At 39.9% G+C, this 15861-nt stretch overlaps 1 protein-coding gene across 10 annotated transcripts in view; it reads left to right on the forward strand.

Annotated features, from left to right (window-relative positions):
- NRCAM (neuronal cell adhesion molecule) overlaps positions 1-15861 on the forward strand; it is a 325277-nt gene that overhangs the window by 257304 nt on the left and 52112 nt on the right. For all 10 annotated transcript variants that reach the window (XM_017889596.1, XM_017889586.1, XM_017889588.1 and 7 more), the window contains 4 exons: positions 663-847; positions 2599-2730; positions 11951-12094; positions 14181-14292. In XM_017889596.1, coding sequence (XP_017745085.1) covers positions 663-847; positions 2599-2730; positions 11951-12094; positions 14181-14292 — 573 coding nt within the window. The remainder of the gene's footprint in view (positions 1-662; positions 848-2598; positions 2731-11950; positions 12095-14180; positions 14293-15861) is intronic.

The following is a 15861-nucleotide window of genomic DNA, read 5'->3' on the forward strand; positions in this document are numbered from 1 at the left end:
AAAAAAAAAAAAAAAAAAAACGCAGTCGGGTGACAAATGATATGAGTGATAACCTAAGTTTGATCTATTCTTAGCAATTAGTATAGTAATATTTTTAAATGTCACTAATAATGAAACTAAGGAAAGAATGCTATTTCCCTAATCACTTAGTTCACATCATCAGATAGACTGCTGTAAAATAGGAAAGTTCTTCCGTTTGATATGGAAATGTATACAAATATTTATGGTCATAGATATGTTTATGAGTTTTCTCTGTACGTTTTAATTCCAGCTAATGAAAAATTATAATTCAGTATCATTAATTTAATGGTAATTCTTTTGATTAACATAGTAGCTTCATGTAAAAATTTCCAGGAGTTCCTCATTAGTCACAACGATGAAAAAAGTAATTAGGCCCCATCAGTAAAGCAACTCATAGTGGCATTCACACTGCATCATTGACATCAAAGTTTGTGGTGTGCCATAAATTAGTATAGTTCTGATTATGTGAAAATGTAAAACTGTAAGCATTATTTATAAAAGTGTGGTGCTAATTAAGATATCTATATATTTCTTATGATTTTTAATAAAGATTTGTTACAAACTTGCATGAAAATTCACCCTCAAAAGTAGTCATAGGTGGATTTCTTTTTTGTAACATCATTATTTATTTATCCTATCAGGCCTACCCCAATTATTTACTGGGCAAAAGAAGATGGAATGCTACCCAAAAACAGGACAGTTTATAAGAACTTTGAGAAAACCTTGCAGATCATTCATGTTTCAGAAGCAGACTCTGGAAATTACCAATGTATAGCAAAAAATGCATTAGGAGCCATCCACCATACCATTTCTGTTAGAGTTAAAGGTATATTGTTTAAAATCCATTCTTCTTGCCTTCATGAGAGACCCTGAAACTTTAATTAAATGTGGTTTTCATTACATTTTTAATAATGATAAAGGTAAATTTATATCAGCATTCATGGTACCTTGACTGTCTTCTCATTGCTATTTGTAGTGCATCTAAATCAGATTAAAAATTTACTTGTTCAAATCTTCCTCACAGAAGAATCCCAATTAATAAACATAGGAAGAATGAAGGAAATAGAAAAGTCATCATTAGAATCCCACAGTAATAACTGCAGCAGGCAAGATCAAACAATGAATGCTAAAATTAGTGGGTGAAACTTTAAGGAGAAACAGGATATTTATGTAGCTTCAAAGTGTTTTTATCCCACAGAAATTAATTACTGGGGAAGTTTTAGCATGTCCACAAATACTTTATTACTCCTTTCTTTAGAAGATGGAGCTTACCTGCCCTCTTCTTGAGTGTATGCTGGACACTAATGAACAGAGTATGGAATCCAGGGAAATAGTAACTTTGGAGTGGAGAAACCTGGCAGACACAATCTTAACCAAGTGATGAATGTTAGCATCAATAATAATAAGTCGTGTTGATATCATATATTCCCTCACATGGTACAATTAGAAGGATTCATGACCTTTGAGATATTCTCAAAAGCCTAAAACCTCAGGGTAACCATGAAAAACATCAGACAAACCTAAGCTGTAAGACAGTCTATGAAATAAGGAAGTGTCAAGGTCACAAAAGACAAGGAAAGACCAAGAAATTGTCAGATTGGAGACTATGACAAGTAAATGCAAAAGATGTTACAAGTAAATATGGTGTCTAGGACAGGATCCTGGGACAGAAACAAGACGTTAATGCAAAAATGGGAAATCCTAACAGAATGTAGAGTTTAGTTAAGTACCAGTGTTAACTTTTCATTAGGTAACTGGACCATGGTCATGTAAGATGTTAACATTAGAGGAAGCTGAGTGAAGGATGTATGGAAACACTCTGTAATACCTTTGCAACTTTTCAAAAATGATGTTTTTAAGTTGCTTCCTAATTATATAATTATATATATATATTCTACAGGGCTTGGAATTTATTTTATTTATTTATTTATTTTGAGTCGGAGTCTCGCTCTGTTGCCCAGGCTGGAGTATAATGGCACTATCTTGGCTCACTGCAACCTCTGCCTCCTGGGTTCAAGCAATTCTCCTGCCTCAGCCTCCCAAGTAGGTGGGATTATAGGCACCCACCACCACACCCGGCTGATTTTTTTTTTTTTTTTTTTTGTATTTTCAATAGAGACAGGGTTTTACCATGTTGGCCAGGCTGGTTTCGAACTCCTGACCTCAAGTGATCCAGCCACCTTGGCTCCCCAAAGTGTTGGGATTACAGGCATGTGCCACCGCGCCTGACCCAGAATTTAAATTTGTGTTTCTTAGCCCTACCTATATCTGTAATTTGCTCTGTATGCTTAGACAAATCTGTCAATGTCTGACTAATTTTAATGTAAAATGAGAAAGTGAGATTTGTATCAAACAGGTCTAGAAATAATACATATATGTGTGTGAGTCTCTTTAAACATTCTTTGGAAAATTTTAAGTGTTTGAAGCATCGTTTATAAATCTGTTTGCTCAAAAAAAATGAGACTAACCAGTTTAGTGTGAAGGACTTGCTTGTATTATTAAAATAGTTCAATATGTTCTTTTGCTAAAATGCTTATTTGATTCAGATTTTTGGTCTTTTTTCTTCCTCCTATAAAGCGGCTCCATACTGGATCACAGCCCCTCAAAATCTTGTGCTGTCCCCAGGAGAGGATGGGACCTTGATCTGCAGAGCTAATGGCAACCCCAAACCCAGAATTAGCTGGTTAACAAATGGAGTCCCAATAGAAAGTAAGTTGCCTTGACTGGTTCTAGTTGCAGTATATTTTTAGAGCATATATACATCCCAACAATGAATAAATGGTGATAAAAAATAATTCAGGTTAAGGAAGGAAGCCACATGTATGTTAAACAGAGGCACCAAATTACCTTTGTGTTTTATTACCATTAGATATTTATTATGAGTGTGAATAGTTTATGCTGTTAACATAATGGTATGTGATGACAGGTACTTGGCAATATTTCCTCTGTTTTTTACGTGGATAATGGGAAGAATGACAGGGTCAGAAATAAATATTACTGAAAAGTTTAGATGGTCTTCTTTGTGCAAAACATCAAGTGATTTGTGGAAATGTCATAGGCACTAGAGGAGATAGGTGGGGAGACTTGGCATAGAGCCAATGGATACGACAAGCATGAGAAACCCAGCTGTCTTAATTTAAAGAGTTTTCAGTCATAAGTATAGCAAGTATAGCCCGGGTTTTCCCACTGTCTTCCAAGGTCACCGTCCCATTTAATACCCAAAGAAGAACACATCCTCTAACCCTGATCATATACAGGATGCTTTACCTTTGCCTACAGCTCCCTCCCTGAAGGCCGCTGATACCATCCTTGAGCAGCACCTGGGCAGCCTAGCTATACCTGTTGCCCCATTCAGCAACCTCCCTGCTCTGCCACTCCACTCCTTGCACTTCATTAGCCAATTTCTCCAAGCTGCCACTATGCTGCCCAATGTGTGGCTTCAGGCCCTCCCATTAATCTGCTAAATCGTAGCAAAGGCCAGCTTTACAAAATTTGGCTAAAGGCTTGGGAAGAGTCGAGGGAATTGTAGCAAAGAAAAAAATCTTTAAATGGATGTTGCACCTCACTGCTCCTTAATTCCTAAGCCATGGCCATGAACAGAGAACCCACTAGACTCTCCTCTTCCTCCACCCCACCCACCACCAGCTACTGCTGAGAAGAGCATCTTTCAACATTTTCCCCTTCTTGGAGTTCAGACCTCCTCTTAGACACCAAGACAGAGAAAGTCAGTTCTGGCATCAAACCCAGCCTTAGGTTCACTCTCCCAGTCAATAACATGATTACCTGCAAAGATATTCTTTACTCACAATAAAGATTACTCAGGCTTATGATACAGGACAGATTGGCTTTGACTGCCTCCAAGTCAGAATCCAATATTGGTTCTACATTTACATAACCAAAAGGTCTGCTGAATTGACTTTCCCAAAGTAACACCACACATTTCCCCTAAGATGGTTCCAAAAAACTGCTGGCAGATTTAAAGTGGCACAAGTCCCTGTTTCTTACCATCAAGGTCTGACAACTGCAGGGTGACTGAGTCATCACAGCCTGCTCCATGAGTATTTATTGGAAGTTCACTTGTGTCTCATAGCACAGTAGCTGTCAGATGCTTTGAAACAGGCAGCCTGTGTTCACTGTAAAAGGAAGTGTATTCCTGGGAGAAAACAGATGCTAGAGGCCAGCAAATAGGGTTTGGGTATATCCACTCCCAATTTTAACCAGGATCAGGATCCAGAGAAATGGCAGAGAGTACTTTGCAGTTGTTTCAGGAAGCTCTTGCTACTCTCAGGGGAACATGAATGAAAACTGAGAGGAAAAAGTAGAAGAAAGCCCAGAACTAAAGAAGTTTTATAGTGGCCAGGCATGGTGGCTCATGTGAGCCTATAATCCCAGCACTTTCAGAGGCTAAGGCAGGTGGGTTGCTTGAATACCAGAGTTAGAGACCAGCCTGGGCAACATGGTAAAATCCTACTTCTACAAAAAATAAAAAAAAAAAATTATCTGGTACAACCTATGATTTTCTCAGGAATGCATACAAAATAGCAATAAATGATGATACATGCTTGATATTTTTGCACCATGTTTTGCAGCTCAGAGTTTTTGTGTCCATTTATGGAAGGTTAAAAGTGCCCCTGAGATCTAGCCTCAGTGAAACTGACAAGTGGAAGGGACCGTCCATCTAGCCCTTCAGCAGGGAAAATGGGGGAGCCAGGGGGATAAACCCTCAAGCTTGGCAGCCAGAGTGCAGTCCTATGCAAGGAAAATTGAGATGTTGGTGGATGACATAAGCAAGGGACGATTAAATAATGAGGCTGATTTTTCTTCTTGATTTGCTCAGCTTGTTGTCCTTCCAAACCAGTTGTCTTAGTCCATTCCTACTGCTGTAACAAAATGCCTTAGACTGGGTAATTTATAAACAACAGAAATTTATTGCTTGCAGTTCTGGAGGCTGGAAAGTCCAAGATCAAAGCACCAGCAGATTTGGTGTCTGGTGATGACCTGTTCCTCACAGTTGCTGCCAAGACCCTTAGAACAGCACCAGTCCCATTCACGAGGGGGAAACCCTCATTTCCTAGTCACCTCCCAGAGACCCTACCTCTTAACCTTGGAGTCAGGTTTCAACATGAATTTTGGAGGGACACAAATATTCAGACCATAGTACCATAGTATGCAGTACCTCTGAGGGAACCTTGTAAATCCAGTCACCTTAATAGCTTTCAAAATACACTCATAATAATACTCCCCTTTTAAACTACATTTTTGTGGGGAGGATCAGCTGTAAAAGGCCTGCTTTGGGGGTGCAGAATAGTAATACCAGGAAGACGTTAGGTCCCCTTGTAACCCTAAATTTTCTGATTAGGTAGAGAAGAAAGAGTTAGGACTAAACATCTCAAATCAGATCAGCTCATTTCTTCCATCCCAAAAGTCTTCTTTAAGGCCCCATGAGACAGAAAAAAGGAGGCTGAGCAGACATGGCTGGAATGCCACAGCTCCTATAGATCCAGGGTTGGTCACCCTCTGGTGTGCCTCAGAGCTGTCACTCTGGTGGACTTGCAGGGAGAGGAATACCACACGGTGTGGCAGCAAAGCAAGGAACCCGGCACCACCAGGCCGCTCCATGGTGCTGGTAGCAGGTGCTGCATGTTTATGCCAAGGTAACGTGAAGCCTCCCTGGAAGGGGTCTTTCTTGACATCTGGTGGCCAAGCTGAAAGTGGATTACCATTTGGACATCTCATAACTAAAAGGTGATGAGCCAGCAGGTCCCCTGCACAGCTTTCTGAACGATGACACTGCAAAGGTACAGCTGTTGCCTGCCCCTGGCCTTCTGCAGCTGGCCCATCTGCAGCTTCTGCTGAGTGGCCTCATGGGTGGATGCTAAGTCTTCAACAGCTAAGTTCAAAGTGAACTCTGCATACCCCCACCGTGTGTTGATCTCCCCTGATCCAAAATAATGAGAGAATGAGGGGGATGCAGAAACTATCCAAAAAATTGACAGACATTTAAGGAGTGCCGCTCTCTTTTTCATCCCCTTCTTGGTAATTGTCCCATGAATTTAGAGGCCCCTAAAGGGAATTGCCTTTGAGGGTTAGGGACCATCCTGGAAATGGGGCACCAGTGCTTGTTTCCCATCTGCAGTTTACTAACTTGTGCACCCCATAGATACATCTAGCAGTGTTGGGACACAGGGGAAGGATGGCAGGGAGATGTAGAGAGGTGAAGGTAGGAACTGAGGGCACAGACTGCCACAGTGTGTGACAGGGCTGAATTAGCACAGTGAGGACTCCTTGCCTTCATCATGGGGTCCTAGTGTAGGCCCCAGAAGTGAGCTGGGAGCACAAGCTGCCTTGCTGACAGCACTTTCTACCCAAGAGACTGCAGACATTGCAGGTGGACCAGCTGCTGCGGGTGAGGGTCAGGAAACAGCTGTGCTTCTGAAGTACTGTTGTGCAGGCGCTGTGCAGTGTCCCCTCCAGGTGCCTGAAGTTTGTCTCCTGTGCCACACAACAGAGATACAGTCAGGGGACCATGCTGCCAGGTACATAGCCTCCCCACTCCTGACTTGCAGGTGAGCACCTAGGGACACCGACTATCTCCTTTCACCTCTGCAGGCTCTGGTGGCTGAGTGCACATAAATATTGTAAAAGGAGAAGCTGGTTCAGGGAGGCGAGTGGTAAGAAGGGTTCTTTTAGCAAAATGCAATGTTATTGATCTGTGACTGTGCATTTCAGACCTGAAAGCTATTGTTTAAAAAAAAGTGGAAAAATTAACTCCAAAAGTGCCTGGGCTTTTATTTCAGTGTCTTCTAGAGCTTTGCCCTTTCCCTGTCCCCAGGACTGGCCAGATTACTTAAAGCTTTCCTTGAAGCAAAAATCACAGGCTGTATTAAATAAATGTGGAATTTTCCCAAAACCACCTAAAATTTTGTAGATTGTTTTAAAACAATCTACAAAAGTCAGAAAAAAGAACACAGCTGCAGAGAACTGGTGCTGAAAGAGAGCTTTGATTTTATTGTGTAATGGGAGGGTGTGAAAAATAGAACCCAGGACCAGAAAGAAAATGAACTTGCTGTTGGCAGGATTGGGCAAAGCATTTCCCTGCTCTCCCCTAGGAGGTTGCTTTTCAGGACTTAAAAGCCACACTGAGGTGGGTGTTTTGAGTTCCTTTTCCTCCTCCTGGTCTTCCCCACTGGAGAGCCTGTGCCATCCTGGTGGTGGTGCCCAAGGCTGTGGCCACTGTGATTCCTATCTCTGCAGGAGAGTCTAACACTTGCAGATCCTTGATAGTTTCCAACGTGTGTTGTATTAGGTCTCTCAGACTCTTCTGCATGATACATGGATAAGATCACACCATTATTGTGTTAAAGGGCACCTGTCCTCTCAGGCATGAGGAGGGAAAAAGAACTAAGAAAATGCGAATGGGCAGAAGACCTCTTCCTGGCACAATGACATATTTTTCTCACAATGAAAGATGTTGAAAGCCAGTAATCTAAGATAAGCACCAGGAGACTAGAGGGCTGGTCCAGGATATTCCTGGGGTTTCATCAAGGAATCCTCCCTTCTTCCTTTTCACAAAACTAAGGGGCTCAGTGGTATCCTCTTGTAGGGATAGAATAAGTAAATGAAGAGGGAAATTTAACTCTTCACCCAGAAATGTGTTCTACATTATGCCCAAATGTTCACATTCCAGGAAATGTTTACAAAGTTGACTGAGAAAACCTGAGCAGTAACCTCATTTAAACAGACCAGTACGTGCTGCCATTTGTAGTCTCTCGTCTCCAAAATGCATAAAATACTATATGATTAACCTGTTTCACAAAATTATTTAAAAAATGAAATTATGCAGTAAATGTGAAAACATTTTAAAGATTGATAGTACTCTGTTCATGTAAGGTGGTATGACTATTATTATTCTCATTATATAAATGTTGAAAGTGTTTATAGTTTCACCCACCAATGTCAGGAGAGTTGGGTTATAAGTATTTTCTGAAGCCCATTGACCCAGTTCTGGAACTTACCTTTGGAGCTTTAAGTTATTTGTAGTGATTCTGTGCTTTTAAATTTCTTTCTCCAGTGTTCATTGACAGCAAATGAGGTTGGTTATTCCCAGAATTAATGATTATTCCTCTGGATAATTTGGATTTGCATGCTAGAGAGTTACTCAACCTACTAGCCAGCCCATCCAAAGTCTCCAAATGTCTCTACATCAGTGATTTTACTCTGTGTCCAGCTACCAACCGAGCCTCCATATGTCACTGTGACAGTTCCTGGGTTTGTTTGCATTTTTTAAACAAGTACTTAAGGAAAACGTAGCCCAAACTCCCATGGAGAGAGGTCTGCTTACTCATTATTCTTCCCTAAAGGGTTTATTTTCTTCCTAAATACCTTGCCAAAAATAAATATTAGAAGACTGCTCTATTTAGCATATATAAGGCAGATATAGTCAGATGCCTTTCAGGTAAAAAATATCTTCCCAAAGAGTTGATGGCAAACAGAAGTGCAACTGAGCTATACAAAAGCTTTCTGACATGGTTTGTTTGTGACTGATGAGTCTTCACTTGGGGAAAATTGTCCTACTGACATTGTTGAGCTTTGCCCTCCAAGTTCATAGTCGTGTAACATTATTATTATTATTGCGGTAAAAACACATAACAAACTTTACCGTCTTAACCATTTTAAGTGTACAGTTCGGTAGTATTAAATGTATTCACATTATTGTGCAACAGATCTTCAGAACTAGAGCCCTTTATCCAGTAAATATTATGTGGTGGTGTAACTTTTAAAAACTCAATATATTTAAGGAATTTGAGGAACTCTTATATAGTCTGCCACCCATCCAGAGAAATTCGGTCCAGCGCTCTGCCTGGGACTCATCACAGTTTAAAATACACAGCCACTCCACTCCACTGCCTGGAGCATCCACAGAGATGCGGTCAGGGTGGGCACATGGTGGGTACTGAGAGTGCCCTCAAAGAGTCCCACCATAGAGAGCCCAAGTGCTGGGTCCAGAAGTGCTAATAATCTTTTTTCTCTTTTTTTTTTTTTTAGCGACTTTAAAATTTAGTTTGTTTCTCTACTTTATTCTTGTATTATTTTTTATTTCCATAGATTTTTTGGGGAACAGGTGGCATTTGGTTACATGAATAAGTTCTGAGATTTTGGTGCACCCATCGCCCGAGCAGTGTACACACTGTACCCAATTTATAGTCTTTTATCCATCACTGCCCCCACACTTTCCTTTGAATCTCCAAAGTTCAATGTATCATTCTTATGCCTTTGTGTCCTCATAGCTTAGCTCCCACTTATGAGTGAGAACATATAATGTTTGGTTTTCCATTCCTGAGTTACTTCACTTACAATAATGATCTCCAATTCCATCTAGGCTGCTGTGAATGCCATTATTTCATTTCTTTGTATGGCAGAGTAGTATTTCATGGCATATATATAACACAGTTTCTTTATTCACTCATTGATTGATGGACATTTGGGCTGGTTACACATTTTTGCAATTGCGAATTGTGCTGCTATCAACGTGTGTGTGCAAGTATCTTTTTGTATAATGACCGGAAGTGCTAAGAATTGCTGACAGAGAACAAGTCTCCAGAAATGCTGCTTTGTGTTCCAGCACCCCTTGTTGAGGCAGTAGGTGAGCATCACTGAGACTGTGTGAGTCAGAAAGGCCCCAGTCATACAAGACTTGGGATCTGGGACACATGGGCCGCCCTAAGGTATGCTGCGTTTTCAGGGTCCATGGCTGCCCTAAGGTATACTGCGTTTTCAGGGTCCATGGCCGCCCTAAGGTACACTGTGTTTTCAGGGTCCATGGCTGCCTGCCACAGATACAGTTCACTTTCTAGGCCAGGGTGACATATCCATCCTCTGCTGTCTTTTATCAACGAATCTATATGCCCTGTTGAAGGAATTATGACTTGCATTTGTTTTCGGTTTGGAAGAACATGTTCCTTAAGGCAATTTTGAAATTATTAGAGTCATAAACAGGAGGTGTAAGCTAAGGAGTCAATTCAAAGTATCTCAACACCCCCACATCACTAATTGAACAACCCGGAGTATCTAAGATGATTTCATAAATGAGTTACTGATGGTGATCAGTGTTGAACAACTGCTTTTTTTTACATTTTTCCTTGGGAATGAAGACATTAATCAGTCCATGAGGAGTAACTTGTAAGTCAGAGTTTTAATAACCCTTGGATGCTAAAAACTTGTTCCAAACTTAAATGTATGGTGAAATTTTAAAATATTCTAGTCTAAAACATCTGAAAGACCTTTAGGCTATAAATGTGATACAGTTACAGTATGTGATAGACAGAATAATCCCTCCCCCAACCCCACCCTTCCATGATGTCTACATCCCAATCCATTGAATCTGTGAATATGTCACCTTACATGGCAAAAGGGAGTTTGCACATGTGATTAAGGTTAAGGGCCTTGAGATGGGGAGGTTATCCTGGACTATCTAATGTGGGCCCAATTTAATTACATGAACCCCCAAAAGCAGAGTGCCTTTTCCGGCTTTGGTGGGAAAGAAAGATGACTATGGAAGAATGATCAGAGAGATGCAACATTGACAGCTTTGAAAATGGAGGAAGAGGACGAATGTGGGTAGCCTCCAAAGGCTGGAAAAGGCAAGGACATGGATTCTCCCCTAGAACCTTCAGAAAGCAATGCAGCCCTGCTTTTGCATTGGTTTTAGCGCAGTGCGATCCATGTCAGACTTCTAACCTACAGAACTGTATGATAGTAAGTTTGTGTTGTTTTAAGCTACTATATTTGTGGTAAGTTGTTACAGCAACTGTGGAAAATTATTACAGAATGAGGGAGCAAAATACTTCGAGTTTGGGTCATAAAACAAGGATGTTCTATGGTTTGGTTGATTTTTATTAGAGTGGGTTAATAAACCACAGATGAAACAATTTTTTTTATTTTAAAAGTGATAAAAGAGTCTAAATACAGTGATGAGTGTGTCTTAGATGCACAGCCTTTTCCTGTCACCAAGGAAAAAGAAGTGGTGCTTAGAAAGAATATAAAGTCTTCTTAATTGGTTCAAGTTGCAGGAGCAGTTTAAGAGAAAAGGTGCTGTTATTTAGTTTTGATTTTGATCATCGTGCGGAGACAGAGACCTAAATCCCTCATAGTGCACTTCTAAAGTGATATAATCTCAAAGCCTAAAGTGTATCATTCACAGAAAGGAATTCATCTCCAGTCTCACGGAAGTTCCAAATTGCTGGGCATGCCTGGGACTAAACCCTCACATATTATGTTACCCAGCCAATTCTATTCCACTTCAGTAAGGATCAAGCCTGGTCCTAACATTTAAGCACTTGAGAGATTTAGCTGAAAACATTGTCTTCAAGAAGAATTTACACAATTTATTTCTACTTCAGCTTCAAGAATATCCACAGCAGAAAAATAAATATTTTCACGTTTGGTTATTAGCCCCATACTGTTTATGTATTTGTTGATTTATTTGTATCAAGAAGAGGCTCCTAAAAGGAACAGGTTTGAACAAGCTGGAGTGTTTCTGTATTTTTTACTAGCTTTCGCCATTTCCTCTTGATCATTAACTTTCTTTCTCATAAATAACTACAATCTCTTGAACACGGCAATGTTTTCCTGAGTTTGTAATGCAATTTTCACCTAAACTTGTAAGAGTTTTTTTCTGCATCTCTCAAAATAATACTTGGTGTTACAGAGCCAATCGACTTAAGACTAAATGAACATTGAGCACATACTCTTGCTAATACATAACTCAATTCTGAGAAGGAAAATTTTCTGGTTTCTGCCTAAATTCTAGTCTTATTCTTACTGCATATACTTAGATCAGTCTTTATTTATGTCCTACTGATTTTACAAGCTTAATATACATCTGTTAAGCAAATAGGAATAAATGCTTTCTATTTTTACATCCAAACAGTTGCCCCTGATGACCCCAGCAGAAAAATAGATGGCGATACCATTATTTTTTCAAATGTTCAAGAAAGATCAAGTGCAGTATATCAGTGCAATGCCTCTAATGAATATGGATATTTACTGGCAAATGCATTTGTAAATGTGCTGGGTAAGCTCTCCTTTTATTAAAGACATGGCAAATTAAATTAATGACTGCTGTTATTTTCTGTTCAATCAGCAAAAATATATTGAGCATCTACTATGTACAATGCACAGAACTCGGAGCTCTGAAGGATGAAAAGATATAAACCTTGCCCTAAAGAATATTGCAGTCTTAATGTTCTTCCATAACACAGTTTTTATAATGGCAAATTCTTCATTGTAGAACTAGTCAAATAGGCTGTTCCACTTACAGATGGTTAGACTAAGTGTCAAACCCTCAAAAGGAAAATAGTATTTGTCTGCTATTAGTAACTGAATATTACTGCTCTTCCATTGTAAGAAATTGACAAGTTGAATGGCAATTTAATGATTCTGATTTTTAAAAACTAAACCATTAATCGTAATGCTTGGCCTTTATCCAAATCATGGATGTACATTTCTTTATTTATAAAAATATATTCTACAAAGTATGATATACTGAAATATATTCTCAAATAATTGGTTTATGTGAACACTGTATTTCTTATATTGAACAAAACTACCAAAATACCACATTTGTTAAAAATTTTTGTGAGAATTGTTTTCATGGTGCCAGGGAATTATACTTCAACCCTTTAAAATTAATATGCTTCCTTTTCAAACAAAATTATCATCAGAAAGCCAACCAATACTTGGTATTTTTCTTTAATGCTTGAAATGAAGGTCACTAATCCCATGAAGAGCTAAGCAGTTAAGATATTGGGGGATGTTGAGAAAGCACTTCTGGCTGCTGGTTCCTTTTTCATCTCTACTTTTATGAGTTCAGCATTTTTAGATTTTACATATAAGGGAGAGCATGCCACATTTGTCTTTCTGTATCTGGCCTGTTTCACTTAACAGAATGTCCTCCAGGTTCATCCATATGATCATGACATGAATGACATGAAGGAAATGACAAGAATTTCCTTCTTTTTTAAGGCCAGATGTTATTCCATTGTGTGTATATGCCACCGTTTCTTTATTCCATTCATTCATTGATGGGCATTTAGGTTGATTCCATATCTTGGCTATTGTGAATAAATACTGCAATGAACAAGGGAGTTCAAATATCTCGACATACTGATTTCATTTCCTTTGGATATATACCCAGTAATGGCATTGTTGGCTCATATGGTAATTTTATTTTTAGTATTTTGAGTATAAACAGTATAAACAATCGTTATAATATTTTCCATAATGGCTATACTAACTTATATTCCCTCCCACAGTGTTTAAGTGTCCCCTTTTCTCTACATCCTTGCCAAAACTTAGATCTCCTCTTTTTGATAATAGTCATTCTAATAGGTGTGACATAATATCTCATTGTGGTTTTAATTAACATTTATCTGATGATTGGTGATGTTGGGCATTTTCCCATATACCTGTTGGCCATTTGTGTATCTTCTTTTGAGAACTGTCTAGTCCAATGCCTTGCCCATTTTTAACCAGGTTATTCATTTTCTTACTATTGAATTATTTCAGTTCTTTATTTATTTTGGTATTAACCCCTTACCAGATATATGGTTTGCAAATGTTTTCTCCCCTTCCATAGATTGTCTCTTCTCTCTGTTAACTATCTCCTTGGCTATGCAAGCTTTTTAGTTTGGTGGAATCCCATTTGTCATTTTTTGTTTTTGTTGCTGTGGTTCCATTTTTTTAGTCATCACACTCATCACTCTGCTTCTTTCTGCCAGCTTATTTGTTCTCCACCATTCCCACCCACTAGGGTTATGATGAGTCAGTCATTCAACAAAAATGTACTTGACTGTTATTTTTGTGCCAGACACTGTGCTGGGGATAAAACAATAAAAAGTGTCATTCCCTGACTGCAGTGGACTCACAGTAAATCAACAACTAAAATGATGCCTGAGCAAGAAGTGGAGCAGGAGGTAGAGGGAGGAAAATGTATTTTCTGCCTTGAGTGACTGGCAGCATTATGCCTGATAGAGAACATAAGGAGAGAGATAGGTTGCTTGTGCTTTACCATAAACTTTAATGACCTTAAAACAAAATACAATAAAATGTAGTCCTAAAATGTATTCTAATATTACTTTACCTTTTAAAAATATTTATAGCTGAGCCACCACGAATCCTCACACCTGCAAACACACTCTACCAGGTCATTGCAAACAGGCCTGCTTTACTAGACTGTGCCTTCTTTGGGTCTCCTCTCCCAACCATAGAGTGGTAAGTAGCAGCTCTGTGTGTTTTTCAATACTTCAGATGTTCGCTAAAGCCTTCATATTCTAAATATGTTGGGTTTTATTCAAAAAACAAACAGGGAAAGGTGGTGCACAATCCATTACACTGTTAATTTTTTTTTCTTTTGAGACAGAGTCTCACTTCATTACCCAAGCTGGAGTGCAGTGGCACAATCACAGCTCACTGCAACCTCCACCTCCTGGGTTCAAGCATATCTCCTGCCTCAGCCTCTAGAGTAGCTGGGCCTACAGGTGCCTGCCACTACATCTGGCTAATTTTTTGTACTTTTAGTAGAGAGGGGATTTCACCATGTTGGCCAGGCTGATCTCAAACTCGTAACCTCAGGTAATCCACCCATCTCAGCCTCCCAAAGTGCTGGGAGTGTATGTGTGAGCCACTGTGCTTGGCCTACACTGTTAATTATTAAATTCATTCATTATTTCATAAATATTTATTGACTACTGGCTCTATGTTAAATACTTTCATGTGTATAATCTGTTTAGCAGCACACTCTACCAAGCACAGATCTACATGTGAATGATGTTTTTTTAATTTAAGGCTGCTATATTTCACAATGCAATGGACATCCCCTGGGATTTTGTGAGTAGTGGCTGGAGGGACTAGTTAGGGGATATTCCTTGATAATAAAATATCCTGTGGGATAGTGGAGGGTTCTATAAGCTTTCCAAAGCAGAATTTGTTATTACCATTGTTTCTCCTGAGTACTTCTTGCACCAGATCTTCCTGACTTGGATCCAGCCAGGCTCTCCCATGTTCTTTCACTCCCTGCTTCAAAGCATCCCCTTTCATATGCCACCCAAGGTTTAAGTCCTCACCTAGCTTGTTTACTTTAGCTGAAAGAGACAAGGCTAGGATGGATAAGCAATGGCTCAGAAAGAATGACTAGAAGAAAACTGGAACATTCTTTACTGATCAACTGTCAGGTCCCAGATGCTATACTAAGTTCCAGCTACTGAGGTCAGAATAAATGCAGGGTTAAGATTAAAGGAAAATTTCCCCAGGCCTCTACCTCAACCCCAGAGAAGAAAAATGGATGCTTATGCAGATGCTTTTCCTAGTGAAGGTAACAGATTCACACATAGTTTTCTTCATCCATTTCTCCTCTCTGACATACATGCCCTTTTTTTCTCCCCTGAATATTGTTTTGTTTTTCTAAGACCACCAGAGCGGGTACAAAAGAACAAGCGACTAGGCAAGGGTAGGAGCAAAACTGCAAGTTTATTTTGGTCACCTAGCTTCAAGGGAAGAAGGTGGGTAGGGAGAGGTCTGTTGGCCCCCCGACAAAAGGGGCCCCCAGAGTCACCCGTACAGCTCTCGGACGGAGTTCCCACAGTCCTGACATCCCGACAGGAGTGGAGGACTGAGGAAGGCCGCGCGTGGCGTGCCTCCGGAGCGGCTTTTCTAGGAGTGGGAGGGCAATAGGCGGGGCACGGGCGTGTCAGGGGGCGTTCCACAGGTGCGACCAGGTAAATCTTGGTCTCTTCAGATTGACATCACCTGGCGCATGCCTAGTTGGTCTGCACCTTCCCGGGT

Source organism: Rhinopithecus bieti, unplaced genomic scaffold (genome assembly GCF_001698545.2).
Source record: "Rhinopithecus bieti isolate Rb0 unplaced genomic scaffold, ASM169854v2 scaffold_18688, whole genome shotgun sequence".
Taxonomy (NCBI): Eukaryota; Metazoa; Chordata; class Mammalia; order Primates; family Cercopithecidae; genus Rhinopithecus; species Rhinopithecus bieti.